The following is a 15,680-nucleotide window of genomic DNA, read 5'->3' as shown; positions in this document are numbered from 1 at the left end:
ATTCTCAATACTCCTGCAATTCTTGTAATATAATGGATAATAATCAAAACTGCATAGTGAAAAATTCTAAGTACCTCCCGGTGCATGGAAGCAATTGGCATGACTAAATACTTAGATAAACGCAATCATGAGCACATGTTTGTTCTGTTGACAGCAATTGTTTATAATGCCAGTGTCAATGCACTTGGGAGACCTGAATCTAAAACAATTTACATTCTATGGTATTCCAAGCTAGTATCAAACAGGAGCATTAGATTGAAAAATGCGATAACACAACCAATACTTAGAAGAATGAACAAATAATGCATTATGATTATGACCCACTTACATTATTCACCAGTATTAATGTAATTTCAATAAAAAGAATATGCCTAACAAAAGAAACCTTTAGTTAAAAGTTAGAAATTTTACAGGACCCTTTTAATTTTTTTCCCCCTGTGGTTTAGAAGCACACGCTCTCTTTAAATATGGAGCAACAAATCATATCCTAACTGCAGCCAAATTTTACTCTTTCCTATTCTCTTGTAAAAGTAATGAACAAAGAAAAGAAAGGGAAAAACATTGTCCACTCTCTATCAGGACTATCCTAGTCCTTTCCTTCAACCTTATCAGGGGATTCCTCATTTTCGACCTCTGGGGCAGTATCTGAAGCAGCATCGTTTATGGCCAAATTACAGACCTCACCATCCAAGGGTGTTTCGCTTTCGCCATCCACCGAAGCTGCAGGGGATGCATCAGGAATGTTACTGTCTTCAGCAGGGCACGACTCTGACTCCTCTGCTGGTTGCTGCAAGCTCCAGTACATGATGCTTGCTGTCAAAATAAGGATCATCTTCTGGTTTACCTGTTGTTATGGAAAACATGGCATAAGAATAAAAAATTAGTTAAGAGTCATGTATTTTATACATTTGTAAATGTCAATTGCAGTTGCAGCATAGCTGAACCCAGTTCACTTGTTAGCCAGAAAGAAGTCAACTTAATCATCTTTTCTTTTCTTTTTCCTAATATGTGAGTCAACTCAATAACATCTGCTCGTGGACTTCTTCACCCTTCATTTTTTTTTTTTTGAGAATGGAAAAATGGAGGTCTTTATAGTTATATTACACCCCTGGGCAGGGCGCTAGGTGGCAACCAAGTCAGCGGGTCCTTCTTAGGTGCCGGCCTTCCCTTTACACACCTGTGTGGGGGTTACCCACCAAGGATGTCCACCAACGGACTCTTACTGGTAGCGGGATTCGAACCTAGGTGTGGTGCACAAAGCGTCCGAACCTTGCCAACTGAGCCAAGCCCCCCGTTGGCTTCTTCACCCTTCATTAAAAAGGGGTAATTACAAAACTTCATACAAACTGTTGATTATTTTATTTTATTTTATGAATAACGTTCTTTATTGAAAAGGGAAAAACACTGTATACAGGGAGTACACCAGAGACCTTCATACAAACCATCAATTAAGAAACGTAACATTGTGCAATGGCTGCAGGTTTGTTTCCCAGAGCCTATTTCCAGCTTATTTAACTTTTTATAGCTAATGTACAACTTTTTAAAGCTTTGCTTTGCCAGATTATTTTTTAAGCCCAATAAGCCAGTAAAAACAAACTCTCCCAAATGCACACAAACTTTTGGACTGAAAGATCTAAAGAGGTGCAGAGCAACTAGGTTGATTAGCACTTCAGTCTAAAATCCACTACAAAAAGAAAGACTACAAAATAATACAATTGGAATATGCTCTCTCTATCTCTCTATAAGATGAGTGAGTATACAGGCTCAGAATCATAATCTCCACAAAATGGACTACTGAATAGAAGCTCCAAATGTTTCATTACATCATGGTGTTGAATGTGAGAAGGTTTTTTTTTTTTTTTTTTTTTTTTTGAGAGGAAAGATAGCAAAATGTAAGGTTTTCATTACATCATGGTGTTGAATGTGAGAAGGTTTTTTTTTTTTTTTTTTTTTTTTTGAGAGGAAAGATAGCAAAATGTAAGGAGAAATATACACATCCAACATTATTAGAAGAATCTTACCTCTATAATTTCCTCAGGTAACAAGAAGATGGAGCAACCCAGCTTTCGTGCAACACTGATTATATATGTTGCATTCAACTTCTTATCTTCCTCTGCAATATTAGAAACAGTTAAGTGAGAAACTTTCCCATTGTTTCATGCATATCTATTCTTCTCGTTTTATGTAGTAAGCCAAAAAGGTGCAAGCTTGGCAAATTCCACATTGTGTTGTGCACTTGAACCCTAAAAAAACTGACATACCCGTTTCTCCCTTTGTAACAACGCTCCAATTAACCACCCTTGGCTCTACAGCACTAAGAAGCTCCAGGAAGAAAATTCCATTTGAAAGGTTTTTATCCTAAAAAGGAAAGTTAATTTAGACACAAATATCATCAATCATAGGTTAGAATCAGATTGTAAAACAAGGTCATTGATTACTTGATTACCCTGAAGCTTTCCATTTGGGAGGTTCTACCTGCCTTCTTCACTTTGTTGTTTGCCCAGTTTAGAATATCAGTGTCTGTTATCTCTTTACCCTTTTTACCTTGAGAGTGTGATCTCAAGTTTTTTAAGAGTTGGAGCATGGTGAACCTCATGAGTTGCCATAAAAATGCTGCAGGTGGGACAGGAGGCAAAGTGTTCAGTGGTTTCTAATAGTATAGCATGCTCTACCAATTAAACTTTCTTGAGTAGAAAGTGTCATTGAAAGTGGAAAAGAACCAAAGTACTGTAAAGATTAATTGAAAGGTTAGACAGTTAGAGAGTTCCCAATTACCAATGAACCCAATCAAACAAAAGGCCTGATCCTGTGGTGTGAGCACCTAATAGCCTTGATATATGGCCTCTTCTCTGGCCCAATTTATGCATCTTAATGTTCTTCTATAATAAAGGCAACCATCACACAGGCAAGATTTACTGTATTTTTCCAACCTTTGCACTGCCTGATCAATATGTACAAGTGTTCCATTTCAAAGATTTGGGTTCATTTAATCTAAATTAGGAAAAGATTTTCATTACCTATAAGCCTGGCAACTAAGAAATATAATTAGTAAGGATTACACACAATTGTGTCATATGTCCATATATTACATGTTGACCCTTTCTTACAGTTCAGTTTCCATTGTTCATATTAAAGAATATGTAAACAAAAGGACCTGTCTAAAGATTTTCTTAAGTTGGCCAAAAGAATAACTTAATGGGAAAAAACAGACTTTATTTATTTCTCTTTTTAATTGGGAAGTCTACACATGCATTTGGAGGATCTTGAATTCATGATCGGACTCGCCCCCTGCTGTTACAAAGGAAAGAGGTTCCATTTGAAATTAAGCTCATTGGCAAAATACAGAGGTTATATTGCTCAATTCCCGTAAACAGTAACCTTAGAAAGAAAGAAGAGAAAATAAAGAGAAGAGAGAAGGAGAAACAACAAAGGCCAACGTGCCTATGGCTCAAAACACTCAATTTTATTAATCAACTCATTCTATTCTCTTTGAATACATTGAGCACAATATATATAAAGACTCTTACTTGTATTAGGACTACTAATAAAACCTAATAAATACTAACTTGGACCCAAAGTAAATAAACCTAAGATACTTAAAACCCTATAAGATTCTAGACTCAACTAAATTACCAAAATACCCTTAATTCACAAGAATTGCAGAGATTACAGATTTGCCCCTCAATATAAAACTGACCATAACTAATAACATAAAAACCCAAATTAAAAACTTTTTTAACCCTAAAAGACTCATACTTAGACCATTATAAGGGCACGTCTTTCACTTCAATTGGACTCAATAAAATAATTCTTGAATAAGCGAATTTGCAAAGTAATAGCATATTAATCTTCCATGACTCCATCAAGCATAGGCATGAGTCATATGGATAGATTGAATAGAGCAGTAGTAATAAGCAAGATAACAGAAGTTAAGGGGTTTTGAAACTTGCCTAGTATGAGCTTTTTATTTCCTTGCACAATATCATTTCCAGCTACATTCACAAGGGAGAAGTTTAATTGCTTCCCAATCTTTACAACTTGGTTGCAATTCTCAACTTTTCTAAATGGCATCTTTATAGGAGGCTTTGATGCCTGCTTCCAGTTAACTGATTCTGGTGAAACTTTGTCAAGAACTTCTAAAAGAACCCATCTGCAAGCAAAATGAATTCATCTTCCATCAAGATTCATATGGGCTTGACACTACTGGGGGAAAACAAAAACCTTACCCATTTCTGATATCCTCGAAAACATTATTAATATATGTAGCAATTCCAAGACTGTTAATCCACAATCGGAAGCATCTCTCCTCACGAGAAGTTTGTGCATCATCTGTCATCATCTCAGCAAAGGACATCTTTTTGGTGTCAACTGTCAAGCCATTCCTGCAGAGAAAATTATATGCCATCAACATAAATTAAAAGAACCACAGAGCTAGGACATGCACAAAAAATAATTACAATTTTATATTGTTGTACCATCAGAAATTACCATGAAGACAATTGAGCTGCACAAAAAGAACCCTTTTTTATAGGTAATAAAAACTTTATTGAGAAAAAAAGAAAAAGAAAAAGAAAAACATCATGTTCACAATGGTGAATAGATTGTACTCGAAACAATTACAAACAAATCAAAGAGAACAATTTGCAGAGTGTAGAAAATAAAAAATGGAAATACATTGTGTAAACCCCAAATACAAGATCACTCAAACAAAGTCCCAAGACTCCCAACTATCAAAGACTTCAAAAGATCAACAGGTCTCTCAATAAAATTACCGTGCCATTTAAGGGATTAAAAATACAAGCACCAGTGAATGAAGGGGATGAAGTGGCTGTATAGGTTAAATTTACTATGATGCACAAACTTGTGAAATTCAGAACAGCCACCATGCTAATTCTTCTACAACAGAGAGAGAATTCACAATCAGTTTGTCTCTTCTTTTCATCTTTTGGTCCAAGCCTACATGGCTGATTGTTGTAAATAGCAAATACACATGCACAAAACTAGGTGCATATTTCTAGACCAAATCTAACAGAAGCTCTACATAAAAACCAACTAAGCCTAATAACAAAATTAATAAATTCCTAGTAATTTGTTATTGTTGTTTTTAATATCAGCATCATCATATTTATTCTGAAAGGTCATAAGATTGACTTAGAATGAACATATTAAACCAATAAATAATGGCATCATATTTCCAAAGGGCACATAAGGGATCTTAGAAACCTCGTGTGTCTCCCACAACTTATGCAAAACTAGGACACATTTTGAACCTGCAACAAATCTTTATAGAAAAGCATAAGATAAAAATCAATCAGCAAAATGTAGAAAAGAGACAGGTCTACTACAATAACTAGCAGGTTAAAATAATGAATTGATCATATCATATAAATCAGAAGACAGAATAAGTGGGAGAAACTTAGAATCAGTCTATACTTACCAAAAAACTTAGAATCAGTTCATAAGAGGTCAAAAGTTCAATAACCAAAAAATAACCCAAAAAAAGAAGTCATGGTTTCAGATTACGAAAGAGGAGAGGCGGGGAGAGAGGGAGGGGGGAGATGACAAGCATATATGCAAACCTAAAAAAAAAGAAGTCATGGTTTCAGACTACGAAAGAGGAGAGGCGGGGAGAGAGGGAGGGGGGAGATGACAAGCATATATGCAAACCTAAAAAGGAATAAACTTAAGATGTCATTCCTCACCTATGCTGGAATATTTGTGCAACAAATGCAAGATTAAGATTTGGTGAACCCTCAACGATGTCCTTAGGAGTGAGGTATCTTTTGCAATCCAATTTCTCTGCATGCGCAAGAACCATGTTTGCTCTTTCTGTAGGATCTTTTGTATCCAAAGCAGCGGGACCTGAGTGTTCAGGTGCAAGAGTATTGAGAAGGAATGCATATGCCTCTCCATCCTACAAATGAACGAGGTTAAGATAACATCGTACACAGCACATCCAAAACATGAGATATAAATGTCTCAATCTACTATTTTCTATAATCATTAAGTATGAGTCTAATTCTAGCCATGTGGTGGCTCAAATATATGATGCATTATTACAAATACAAATCTTTTCCTTAATGCTAACATCTTACTATTTCCTAGAACAATGACAGGACATTAGGAATGCGATGACAAATCTTATTTTCTTTTGTGAGTCAGTATGATATAACCATATTTTCACAATTTATTCACCATTGTCCAGAACCTGTAAAATCTCAGCTGGAAACTCTATATACATGAGATAGTCAAACCAGAATAATTATTCTTATCCCTAAGCCATGCCAACTTAAAAATAAATTCTCTGCTATTAGATACAAGCATAAAGTGTTCAGTGATTCATCAACAAGTGAGCATTATCTTACCTTCACATCAGAAGAGAAGTTTGTAACTTGTTTTTCATAGCCAGCTTTCTTCAGATGGAAATTCATCCATTTAAGTAAAACCTTTTCAGGTGGTAAGCCCAGAAGCTCCTCCACATCCTGCTGATTTTTTATAGGATTACATTAGCATAATAAATATGTAACCAGTGCAAAAAGTATTATCCTTGCATATTTTCAAAACATAGATAACGTAGAACAAAAAGAAAAAAATGACCTTGCTGTCATCCACCAATTCCACAAGTTGAGGAGTTTTCTTCAGATTGAGATCAGCTAGTAGTTGAATCTAAAGTTGCCATCATATGAAAACACAACAGAATCAATGGTGTAAACACTGATAACCTAACTCAAGCCTCTTAGGTTGAAATTAGATCACCACCTTTATCATGATGTCTAAGTCCTAAGAGATAATATGCAATGCATAAAGGAACAAGTTCGAGTTGCATACCTTGATTATTTGAGAAATCAAGCCAAGTAACAGATGTGGCTACAAAACCAACATAAAGGGGACAAAAAGAGAAAATAAAAAACTTGAGAAAATTTAAAACACAAAGAAAAATAAGACAAGAAAATTCCAATTGGTAGCTGGTAGTATCTGAACTTACTCTTCCTTCAATCAAGTCCTGTGTGCCAATATTAACCACTGTGCAGCCAATAGCCTTTGCAGAATTGAGGCAGAGGGTATGATTTTCATTCCTCTCCCATGGATTAAGGACCTTCTTAGTGTTGATAGCTCGCTCATCTATGGTCCCAGGAACAGCTACATTAATAAGCTTACTACATGAAGCAATTAAAAGCGTCAACAAACACAAAATCCATCAACAAGCATAAGAATATCTTAAAAAATAACTAAGTGGATCCAGCACATTTACCAGAGAAGAACCCCATCCTTTGCAAGATCAAATAAAGCATTTGTAGATGGATCAAGAGGAAGATACTTCTTCAAAAATGGATCTTCTGCCAAGTAACTGTTAATGTGGGCAACATAGGAAGCCTTCTCAGATTCATTAATTGAGTGGTGGACAGTTGTTGTGGTGGCCTTGAGAAATGAAGAGGAATTCTTTGAACTGGGTGATTTTGCTGTTGCTCGGGATTGCAAATTTATATGTGCCTGCCAATTAATAAATTTCCACAACTTGCTCAGTTCAATCCATTTCATATGAACTCTGTGTGTGTGTGTGTGTGGTAGAGAGAGAGAGAGAGAGAGAGAGAGAGAGAGGGATGCATGAAAACTATTAAAAAATAGAGCATAATTCATTCTCCAATGATCAATGCCATTATAAGTGTGTGAATAAATGAGCAAAAAGCATGAAAACCTTGTACTTCAAAAACTCACCCGAAGGAAGGATTCAAAATCAATTTCTTCATCCATATCCTTATAAGACTCCTCCAAGATAGACTTAATCTCATCCTCTTTAAACATTTCAGTGAAAGCCTTCAACTTCACAAAAATGCTTGGTAAACCTCCCACCGTGACACGGCCAGATTGAGTCCTTACAGAAACATACTAAAACCAATGCAACCCAGTTAATATCATCCCAAAATTGACAATTAATCATAAGCTATTACAAAACAAAACAAATGTATATAATTCAATATCATCCAAAGTGCACATATTTGGAGAACAAATAAATGCTTACTTTGGATTTCAGGGTGCGAAGCTCAACTTGGGTGAATTGGCTCTGAAGCCATGGATCAGAAACAAGAACACCCACAAAACTAGACATTTTGACCTTTGTTTGCGCAAATTCCCCAACACCAAGAACGCTAAACTTCAACAAGATTTACATAGTCACATAATACATATATACCATATCAGAAGTACAAAAAGGTGGCATAAAATTCAATAATCCAAGAACAACAAAACACAAACTCAGATCCATACGTGTAAAAATAAATAAAAACCCAATTAAAAAACCATAGTATACATCTAAGTCTAACTTAACGTGCATGAATATCTAATTAAGCGGTTTTAGACTGATCCAATAATGAAATCCAACAAGGGGCATAAGAGAAGCAATCATTTCAATGAAATGAACCAAAATTAAACCAAAGTAAGAAATTAATCAATACCCATGTAGAAAAATGAAGTTTTGAACCTCAGAACCAATAGACACAAAGAAAAAGAATCAAAATTGAATAAATATGATAAGAACCCACGAAGCAAAATGGGCATTTAGAGTGAGAAATGAGGAAGTACCTTATAGAGTCAGAGAAAGTAGTCCTAAAAATGAAATCTTTCTGATTTTCTCATTCTTTTATCCAGAGAGAGAGAGAGAATGAGTTTTTGTTTTTGTTCGTTTTTGTTTTTGATTTTGGTATATATGGAAGGAATGGAACAGGGGGTTATGGGGTATGAGAGAGAAGCGTGTGGCCTGTAGGACCGCCGAGGACCCAGGAGAAGCAAACAGAGAGAGAGGGGGCCAAAGTTTGAAGAAATAATATATTTTTTTTTTGGTGAACTTGAAGAAATAATATTGTATTCATGCACCGATGGGTGATGGGTAATTCATAAGTAGAAGTGCGTATCAAATGTGAGAAAATAATCGGGTTAAAGTATTCAAGAAAAAACTTTATATAAATACATTTAGATTAGTTTATAATAAAATTTTTATTTTGTATTAAAAAAAAAAATGTATTCATACTAGGCTATTTCTTCTGTCCACCTTTAATTCCGCAAATTGCTAAGTGTGAGGGCCATATAATTTTTTCAAAGTTTGTGTCTTTCGTTTACTGCCAGATAAACCTTTCTTTTGTCTCTTTGCAGAATTGAATACATTGCCTTGTCTATATTAAACTCCCCGACCCTTCATTCAGGTATCTTTGTCGGAGAGTGTTTGTCTCATTCACATGAGAATTATGATGGCTGAATCCTCCATTGATTTTTTTTTTTTTTTTTCCTGTAGAAAAAAAAAATTTCTTGTTTGAGAATAAATACATTATTTTTGTTTCTTTTACTTATTGCTTAAGGTAAGTTTTCATATTTCCAAATAAAAAAAAAAAAAAATCATATTTCAACGTTTCCCACGGTGTGACGGTGTGAATCCTTCACGAGTTTGATAGAAAAGGACGGGCGAAGAAACAAACTTTTTCTAGGTGGGGGCCAAATTAATCAAAAAATTTTAATTAATGCAAAATCAACTTTTTCTTTAGTCAGATTCTCAAAAAAAAAAAAAACTTTTTCTTTAGTCTTTTCAAATTTTCATGATTTTTTTGTCTTAATTTGTGTATGAAGCATGAAGTATGAACCATGGCTTGAGTTTTCAAAACGTTTATTGTGGAGTAAATCCTCCATGGGATCGCAGGCAATTTTTTAAACTAGTCATAAGAAAATGGCAAAAATATGTGTTTGATTTATAAAATTTGATTTAGGTTCTCTTTTTTTATCCTATTAAATAAACTTTAAAATTTTTAAGATCACCTAGTTAGTGCCTTGGAATAAAAAGAATATTTACAGTGAAAAAAACAAAAAAACTGCTTGTTGAGGTACTTTTTTCACTCATGCCATGTACTCCAATTAGTAGCGGTTCTAAGAATTTTATTTAGGGTGGTCACTAAAAAATTTAAATTACCACATTATTTTTCTTGGTACCATTTTTTAAGTAAAAATAAAATTAGAAATTATTTTTATTAAATAGGTTGAACGAGCTACAAATTTTATCCTTTTTTTTAATTATTTTTATAATAGGTTTTGTTGAATAATTTTTTACTTCTTGTTGTTTGGTCTTGTATTGTTTTTGTTTGATTTATGTTTGTTGTTATTTGGGTTAATATTTATTATTGTTATTTAAGCTTTAACAAAAAGGTTTAAGAATAATGTTTGGGGGCATAATTAATTTTGGAGCAATACTACGTTTACAATATTTTTACAATAGATCTTATGCAAAAAACTATTATTGGTGGGTAAAAAAATAATATTAGTATTTGGCCCAAATCAAAATCATTAACAGCTTACCACATTAGATTTGTTGTGAAAATGTTGTGAATGTAGTAACACTATACTTATTTTTGTTGAACATAAATTTTTGTAATTCATAAGTCAGGGTGTTCAAAATTTTTATTAAGATAGTCACAATAGGTTAGTTTAGCATATAATATTTTTTTGGCATATATATATATATATACACATTTTTTTGCAAGTCAGGGTGGTCCTGTGACCACCCTGGCTTGCACGTAGAGCCGCCACTAGCCCCAATCCTATGTAATCAAATTTATTTATTAGCCAAAAAATACCAAAATATCACCCATAAATGATTTAGGGTCTCCATGAATATTTCTGATATTTCTAATCTCATTATCTAAATTAGGCCATGATATAAACTATCACAAAAAACCCAAAAACTCATATCTTATCCAATTCCATTATCATTATTTAGCTAAATTCAAAACCGGCCCTACAAGCCCAATACACACTACTCATTCTTTTTAAAACCTAAGACTGCTTATGCTTAGTAATATTTCAAAAGCTCATGATTTAAGTCCATGACAAAGTAATTTTATCAATGGAATTCAAATCCATAATCAAAGCTTATGATTTAAACCCATGACAATTTTATCAATGGAATTCAAATCCCATAATCAAAGCCTATAGTTCAAGCCCATGACAAATTATTTATCAAAAGCCTAATTCACATTAGCAATATCAAAAGCCCAATTAACATTGGCAATATATCAAAAGCTCAATTTTCATTGGCAATATCAAAAACCCAATTTATGTTGGTACTATTAAAAGCTCAAGCTAGCTACTTGGCACAATTTAGTAAAAAGCCCAAGGTTATCGATACTTAGCAAAATACTATATCATAAGTATTTCACTTAAAGTCAATGATGAATAATGCTTTAAGTTCTTAAACCTATTACTATAATATTACAATCCCATGAAATTTATCAAAGTTATGAATACCGTTTCAGACCCTATTTCGGTTTGTCCAATGGAACTGAATATTTCAGTATTGGTTTATTTCGACGTACCGTTTTGACCCATTTCGGTTTATTGATCTCATATAGTTTTATAACATGAGAAATGCTATGTCCACAACATTTTTACAATACTTTCACAACAAATCTTATGTGATAGGTTATTATTGGTTGTATAGGTAGGCAATTCAAGTTGTGGATTCAAATTAGAACTAATAACAACTTACCACATATGATTTGTTGTGAAAATGTTGTTGAACTAGCACTTCTATTTTATAACATTTCAATTTAAAGTAAGCAATAAAATCCAAACAGTTATTCTTCTAGTATTTATTATTATTTGGTTTTTTTGGAAAACTTCTGGTAAGTAGTATTACTTGTGTGTCACCCTTTAATTACTGGTTCCACCACAAGCTGACAAATAGGCAGTAGGTTTCAGTTAGCTCAACTGGTAAAATCTTTGATGATGGAATAAGAGATCTGGGGTTCAATCCCCCCACCTACACCAAAAACCGATTGGTGTCTTGGTCTAATAATAAAGAGCTATCATTAGAAGCGGACATAATAAATTGAAACTCTCTCTCTCTCAAAAAAAAAAAAAAAAAAAAGGTGGTAGGAATAGTCACTCACTAGCTCTCTTATCATTAGAAGCGGACATAATAAATTGAAACTCTCTCTCTCTCAAAAAAAAAAAAAAAAAAAAGGTGGTAGGAATAGTCACTCACTAGCTCTCCACCACATATTGATAAACTCTAAGATTACCCATATGCACAAAATACCCATCTCACATTGTTGACTAAACAATACCCAAAATCACCTAGGAAAGTAGAATGAAAAGCTAATCTTGAAGCTAAATGTTTTGGTTCATCATTATCATCCACGACTCTAAAGCATCACCAACTATCTGCAACAACATCATCTTAGCACAGAAAAATACTGTAATGGATCTCAAATCTCAACATCCAAAGCAACAACAAGGTCCTTTCCTAAATTCATCTCTGCTCTTGGCTTGCAATATGTAATGGAGAGAGATAGGTAAGCTTAGAAGTTAGAAATGAGTGATGGAATGGGAAATAATTGTGATTGACGACGGGAAAAAGAGAAAATTAAGACTATACAGGGTATCAGTTGAAATTCGTTTACTAATCAAAATTTTGCCGGAATTGGCTGAAATGAACAAAATAGACCGGAATAGACTAGAATTTGGTCCAAAGTGGAACAAAGTGGTGCTTCATACCGAGAAGTTGACTGGTACAAAATTTTCCAGTCGTTCCTATTGAAACAGAACAATATCAATAACATCGAAATCTATGACAATTATCTATTCTCAAAACCCATGACAATCATCTTATAAAAGCCCATGAAAAGTTATGATTATTTATCTTAGACCCATGACATTTATGTATTTCATACCATATTATAAACTCATGGTATTTATATAATAAAAACCTATAGTCACTATTTATCTTATATCACAACATTCATAATATTTATTTCCAAAACTCATGGTAATTGTTCATCCTATAAGCCCATTATGATTATTTATAGAAAAACCCATGAGAATCTCACATTATCCCATTATAGTGGTTGTTACCATATTTTATTTGAAACCCATGGATATTGCCTCTATTAAAACCCATGGTAAATATTATTCACAAGAAACATTGGAGGTTATTATTTAAAAGACCCAATGAAAATATCATATATAAAATAATCCATGGCAAAAATTATTTATAAATGTTATGAGAAACTATAAAAATTGTTATTTAAAGCCCATGGAAATTAATACCCAAAACCTATCATAAATATTTATTAAAACTAGGAGTGATATTGGGTCGGGTCGAGTTTATTGTGACTCGAAACCCGACCTACTAGAAATTGGGTTTGGCTGCCTAAAACCCGACCCGACCCAACTTGAAAATTCGGGTTTGTAATCGGGTCCGTTTTTCGGGTCTCGGGTCGGGTCTTTAGTTGGACTTTTTTTTTTTTTTTTTTTTTTGAAATGATAATGGCGAAATATCTGTATGCCTCATTTTTTTTCGGGTCTCGGGTCGGGTCTTTAGTTGGACTTTTTTTTTTTTTTTTTTTTTTGAAATGATAATGGCGAAATATCTGTATGCCTCATTTAAGCCACATAGTCTCAATCATAATAAGCACTCAAATAACTAAAATATCTCAATAAAGTCATAACTTACAAGCAACTTCATTTACCATGCTAAAAGCAATCAGTACCACATTTTAATTTCTTTGCCTATCACAGTTACACCAAGAAACAAAGACATATATAAATAGAAAGTTATTATAGACCTTCTTAACCTCCACAGATCAAATAATGTAGAGACCATTTACAATAACTCAATAAGAAAGATTCGATTTCTAACCATCTGATCAACCATTATCATACAAAAAAACACATTTATCAACTGGGTCCTTGAAAAATTGAGCTGATCTTTGTTGGGTAAGTGACTCTCAACTGATCAGATTATTAAAAAACTTGCCTTTGATGTGACCATATTGGTCCAATGAAAAAAAAAAAAAAATGAGACTAACCCTTTATTTTGCTTGAGCAAATGCTTCTACGAACAAGCTCCACAAGTCATCAAGCAATAAAACAAAGAATAGAAGCTAACCAATCAATCAAACTAGTTGGCGTGCCAAAGAGAGAGTACCAAAGTGAAATAGTGAAGAGTGATTTCTGGAAGAGGGAAGAGGATAAAAAGAACCAAGCACAATTCCATAACAAAACCATCATTCACATCTTCAAAGAAAACCCAAATCATCCAATATTGTCAAAAAAATCAATAATAAGAACCTAGATTCTAATAATAAAACAACCTGAATTCATCAACCTAGATTCTATATGTTAGATATCAAAATAAAGGTCTTGAGCAGGATTTGCAAGAGCTTTTCATAGGTCTGAAGAAGTAAAAGAAAAACCCAGATCATTACAAAGTATATAAGTTATGGCTACATCCACAAGCATAAAAACCCAAATCATTACAAAGTATATAAGTTTTTGCATTAGCAGATTTATTTAATAAGATTTCTTTATAATAGTCCAGCAAATCAAGCAAGAATCACCTTTGCCGTTCTCCAAAAAACAATAATCAGCACGTCACGACCTTCTGCTTAGGACCCAACCTCTTTTACCTCCAAGATTATAATCAAAACTGCAACACTAAACAAAGAAAAAGCTAAGTTCTCCCTCTAATTTTATGTTTGAAAAAAGTTACGGCTCTTATGCAAAGTCAAGCATTCAACAAAGTACCATATCATTCCTAACCAAAATTCAAAGAGCTTATGTACACATGAACAAGCAAGATAGAGACATAGAACTAAAATAACAACAAAGCTGGATGGCATATTTTTGGCCTTATAATTGGTACAAAAAGGAAAATGATTTGTCCTTATAAGGTATTCTAAGCAAAGGAAAACTTTATTATAATAAGGCTACCCTGCCCTTTGCCAATGGCCAACCTACTGTCACTAGTAGACCTAAAACATCAACGAACAATATTAACAATCTTTTCTACTTATTATTGGTGAAACGAGATTTTAAATAACATGATACCATATATATATATATATATTTAGATTTAGGAAAATACATAATTTTTATCATAAAATGAATCCTCTTCATTCTTATGGTGAAGAAGATCCTAATTGGGGGAACAAGGAATTCATTGCTTATATTCCACTATCTGACTATTGAAATGCGAAACATATATTTACACAATGGTATAATGCAATAATCAAAGAGACATCACCATACACAAACATTAGTACAAAATAAAATCACATGGAACTTCAGGCAGAGTGCACATGATCTATGATTTTCTTGCCAAACAGATCAAGCATCATACTCGCACCATTCTTGTAGAGTTGGGGTCACAACTCAAACATTTTTCATGTCAAAAATGTTGGCTAGTTCATAAGATGTAGTCCATGTCAGTCGGGTATCATATTAGCAAGCTAAAATCTTTAATGACAAGTAAATTTAAATGAGAGGTGAAAGTGCAAGAAATATTATATGTTAAAAATAAGTAACAACAATATATCCCATATTGTAGAAAATCTGCACATTCATATACCCTAGCAAACTAGGAAATCATCCACAAAGCACTAACTTTCTTGCCTTATAAATGTGAAATTATTTAAACAATATATACCCTATAAATAATTTTGCTACATAGATTCAACTTTTTAGATAACTAATTGTAATTGATAGCAAGCTTCAAGGATGAGAGCTTTAAGTAGTGAGATTCAGCAGTGAACCTAATATCATATTAATTAATCCTAACACAAACAAAATCCAAGAAAAAAAAATTTGATAATTGCATCATAGGTATTAAACATATCATAGAAAAAGATTGAAGAAAATAG

General features: G+C 33.4%; 1 protein-coding gene across 4 annotated transcripts; it reads right to left on the bottom strand.

Annotated features, from left to right (window-relative positions):
* Positions 1 to 283: 283 nt before the first annotated feature.
* LOC111999982 (fimbrin-5) lies at positions 284 to 8,842 on the bottom strand. Of its 4 annotated transcripts, none has more exons than XM_024032087.2 (15): positions 8,581 to 8,830; positions 8,021 to 8,152; positions 7,717 to 7,887; positions 7,253 to 7,491; positions 6,986 to 7,157; positions 6,829 to 6,867; positions 6,598 to 6,666; positions 6,366 to 6,482; positions 5,703 to 5,914; positions 4,227 to 4,382; positions 3,951 to 4,150; positions 2,447 to 2,613; positions 2,262 to 2,358; positions 2,022 to 2,113; positions 284 to 844 (listed from the first exon to the last, which is right to left on the bottom strand). In XM_024032087.2, exons 2-15 carry the CDS (start codon positions 8,105 to 8,107, stop codon positions 587 to 589), a joined length of 2,076 nt encoding a protein of 691 aa, XP_023887855.1. In that variant the 5' UTR covers positions 8,108 to 8,152; positions 8,581 to 8,830; the 3' UTR covers positions 284 to 586. The 4 variants fall into 4 exon arrangements, with proteins under 4 accessions (XP_023887855.1, XP_023887854.1, XP_065636916.1 ...); XM_024032086.2 differs by having other exon boundaries at positions 8,021 to 8,147; XM_065780844.1 differs by lacking the exon at positions 8,021 to 8,152.
* Positions 8,843 to 15,680: the final 6,838 nt, after the last annotated feature.

The sequence above is a fragment of the Quercus suber genome, unplaced genomic scaffold, assembly GCF_002906115.3.
Source record: "Quercus suber isolate HL8 unplaced genomic scaffold, Cork oak 2.0 scaffold_249, whole genome shotgun sequence".
Taxonomy (NCBI): Eukaryota; Viridiplantae; Streptophyta; class Magnoliopsida; order Fagales; family Fagaceae; genus Quercus; species Quercus suber.
Note: the sequence above shows the minus strand (reverse complement) of the source record. Positions and strands in the feature narration are given on the sequence as shown.

Excerpts from the sequence above, each read along its gene's own strand:
- LOC111999982 (XM_024032087.2), bottom strand. The coding sequence starts at position 8,107 with ATGTCTAGTTTTGTGGGTGTTCTTGTTTCTGATCCATGGCTTCAGAGC. Across the intron at positions 7,158-7,252 it reads AAGGATGGGGTTCTTCTCTG|TAAGCTTATTAATGTAGCTG; the intron begins GTAAATGTGCTG and ends TGCTTCATGTAG. Across the intron at positions 845-2,021 it reads TACCTGAGGAAATTATAGAG|GTAAACCAGAAGATGATCCT; the intron begins GTAAGATTCTTC and ends CCATAACAACAG.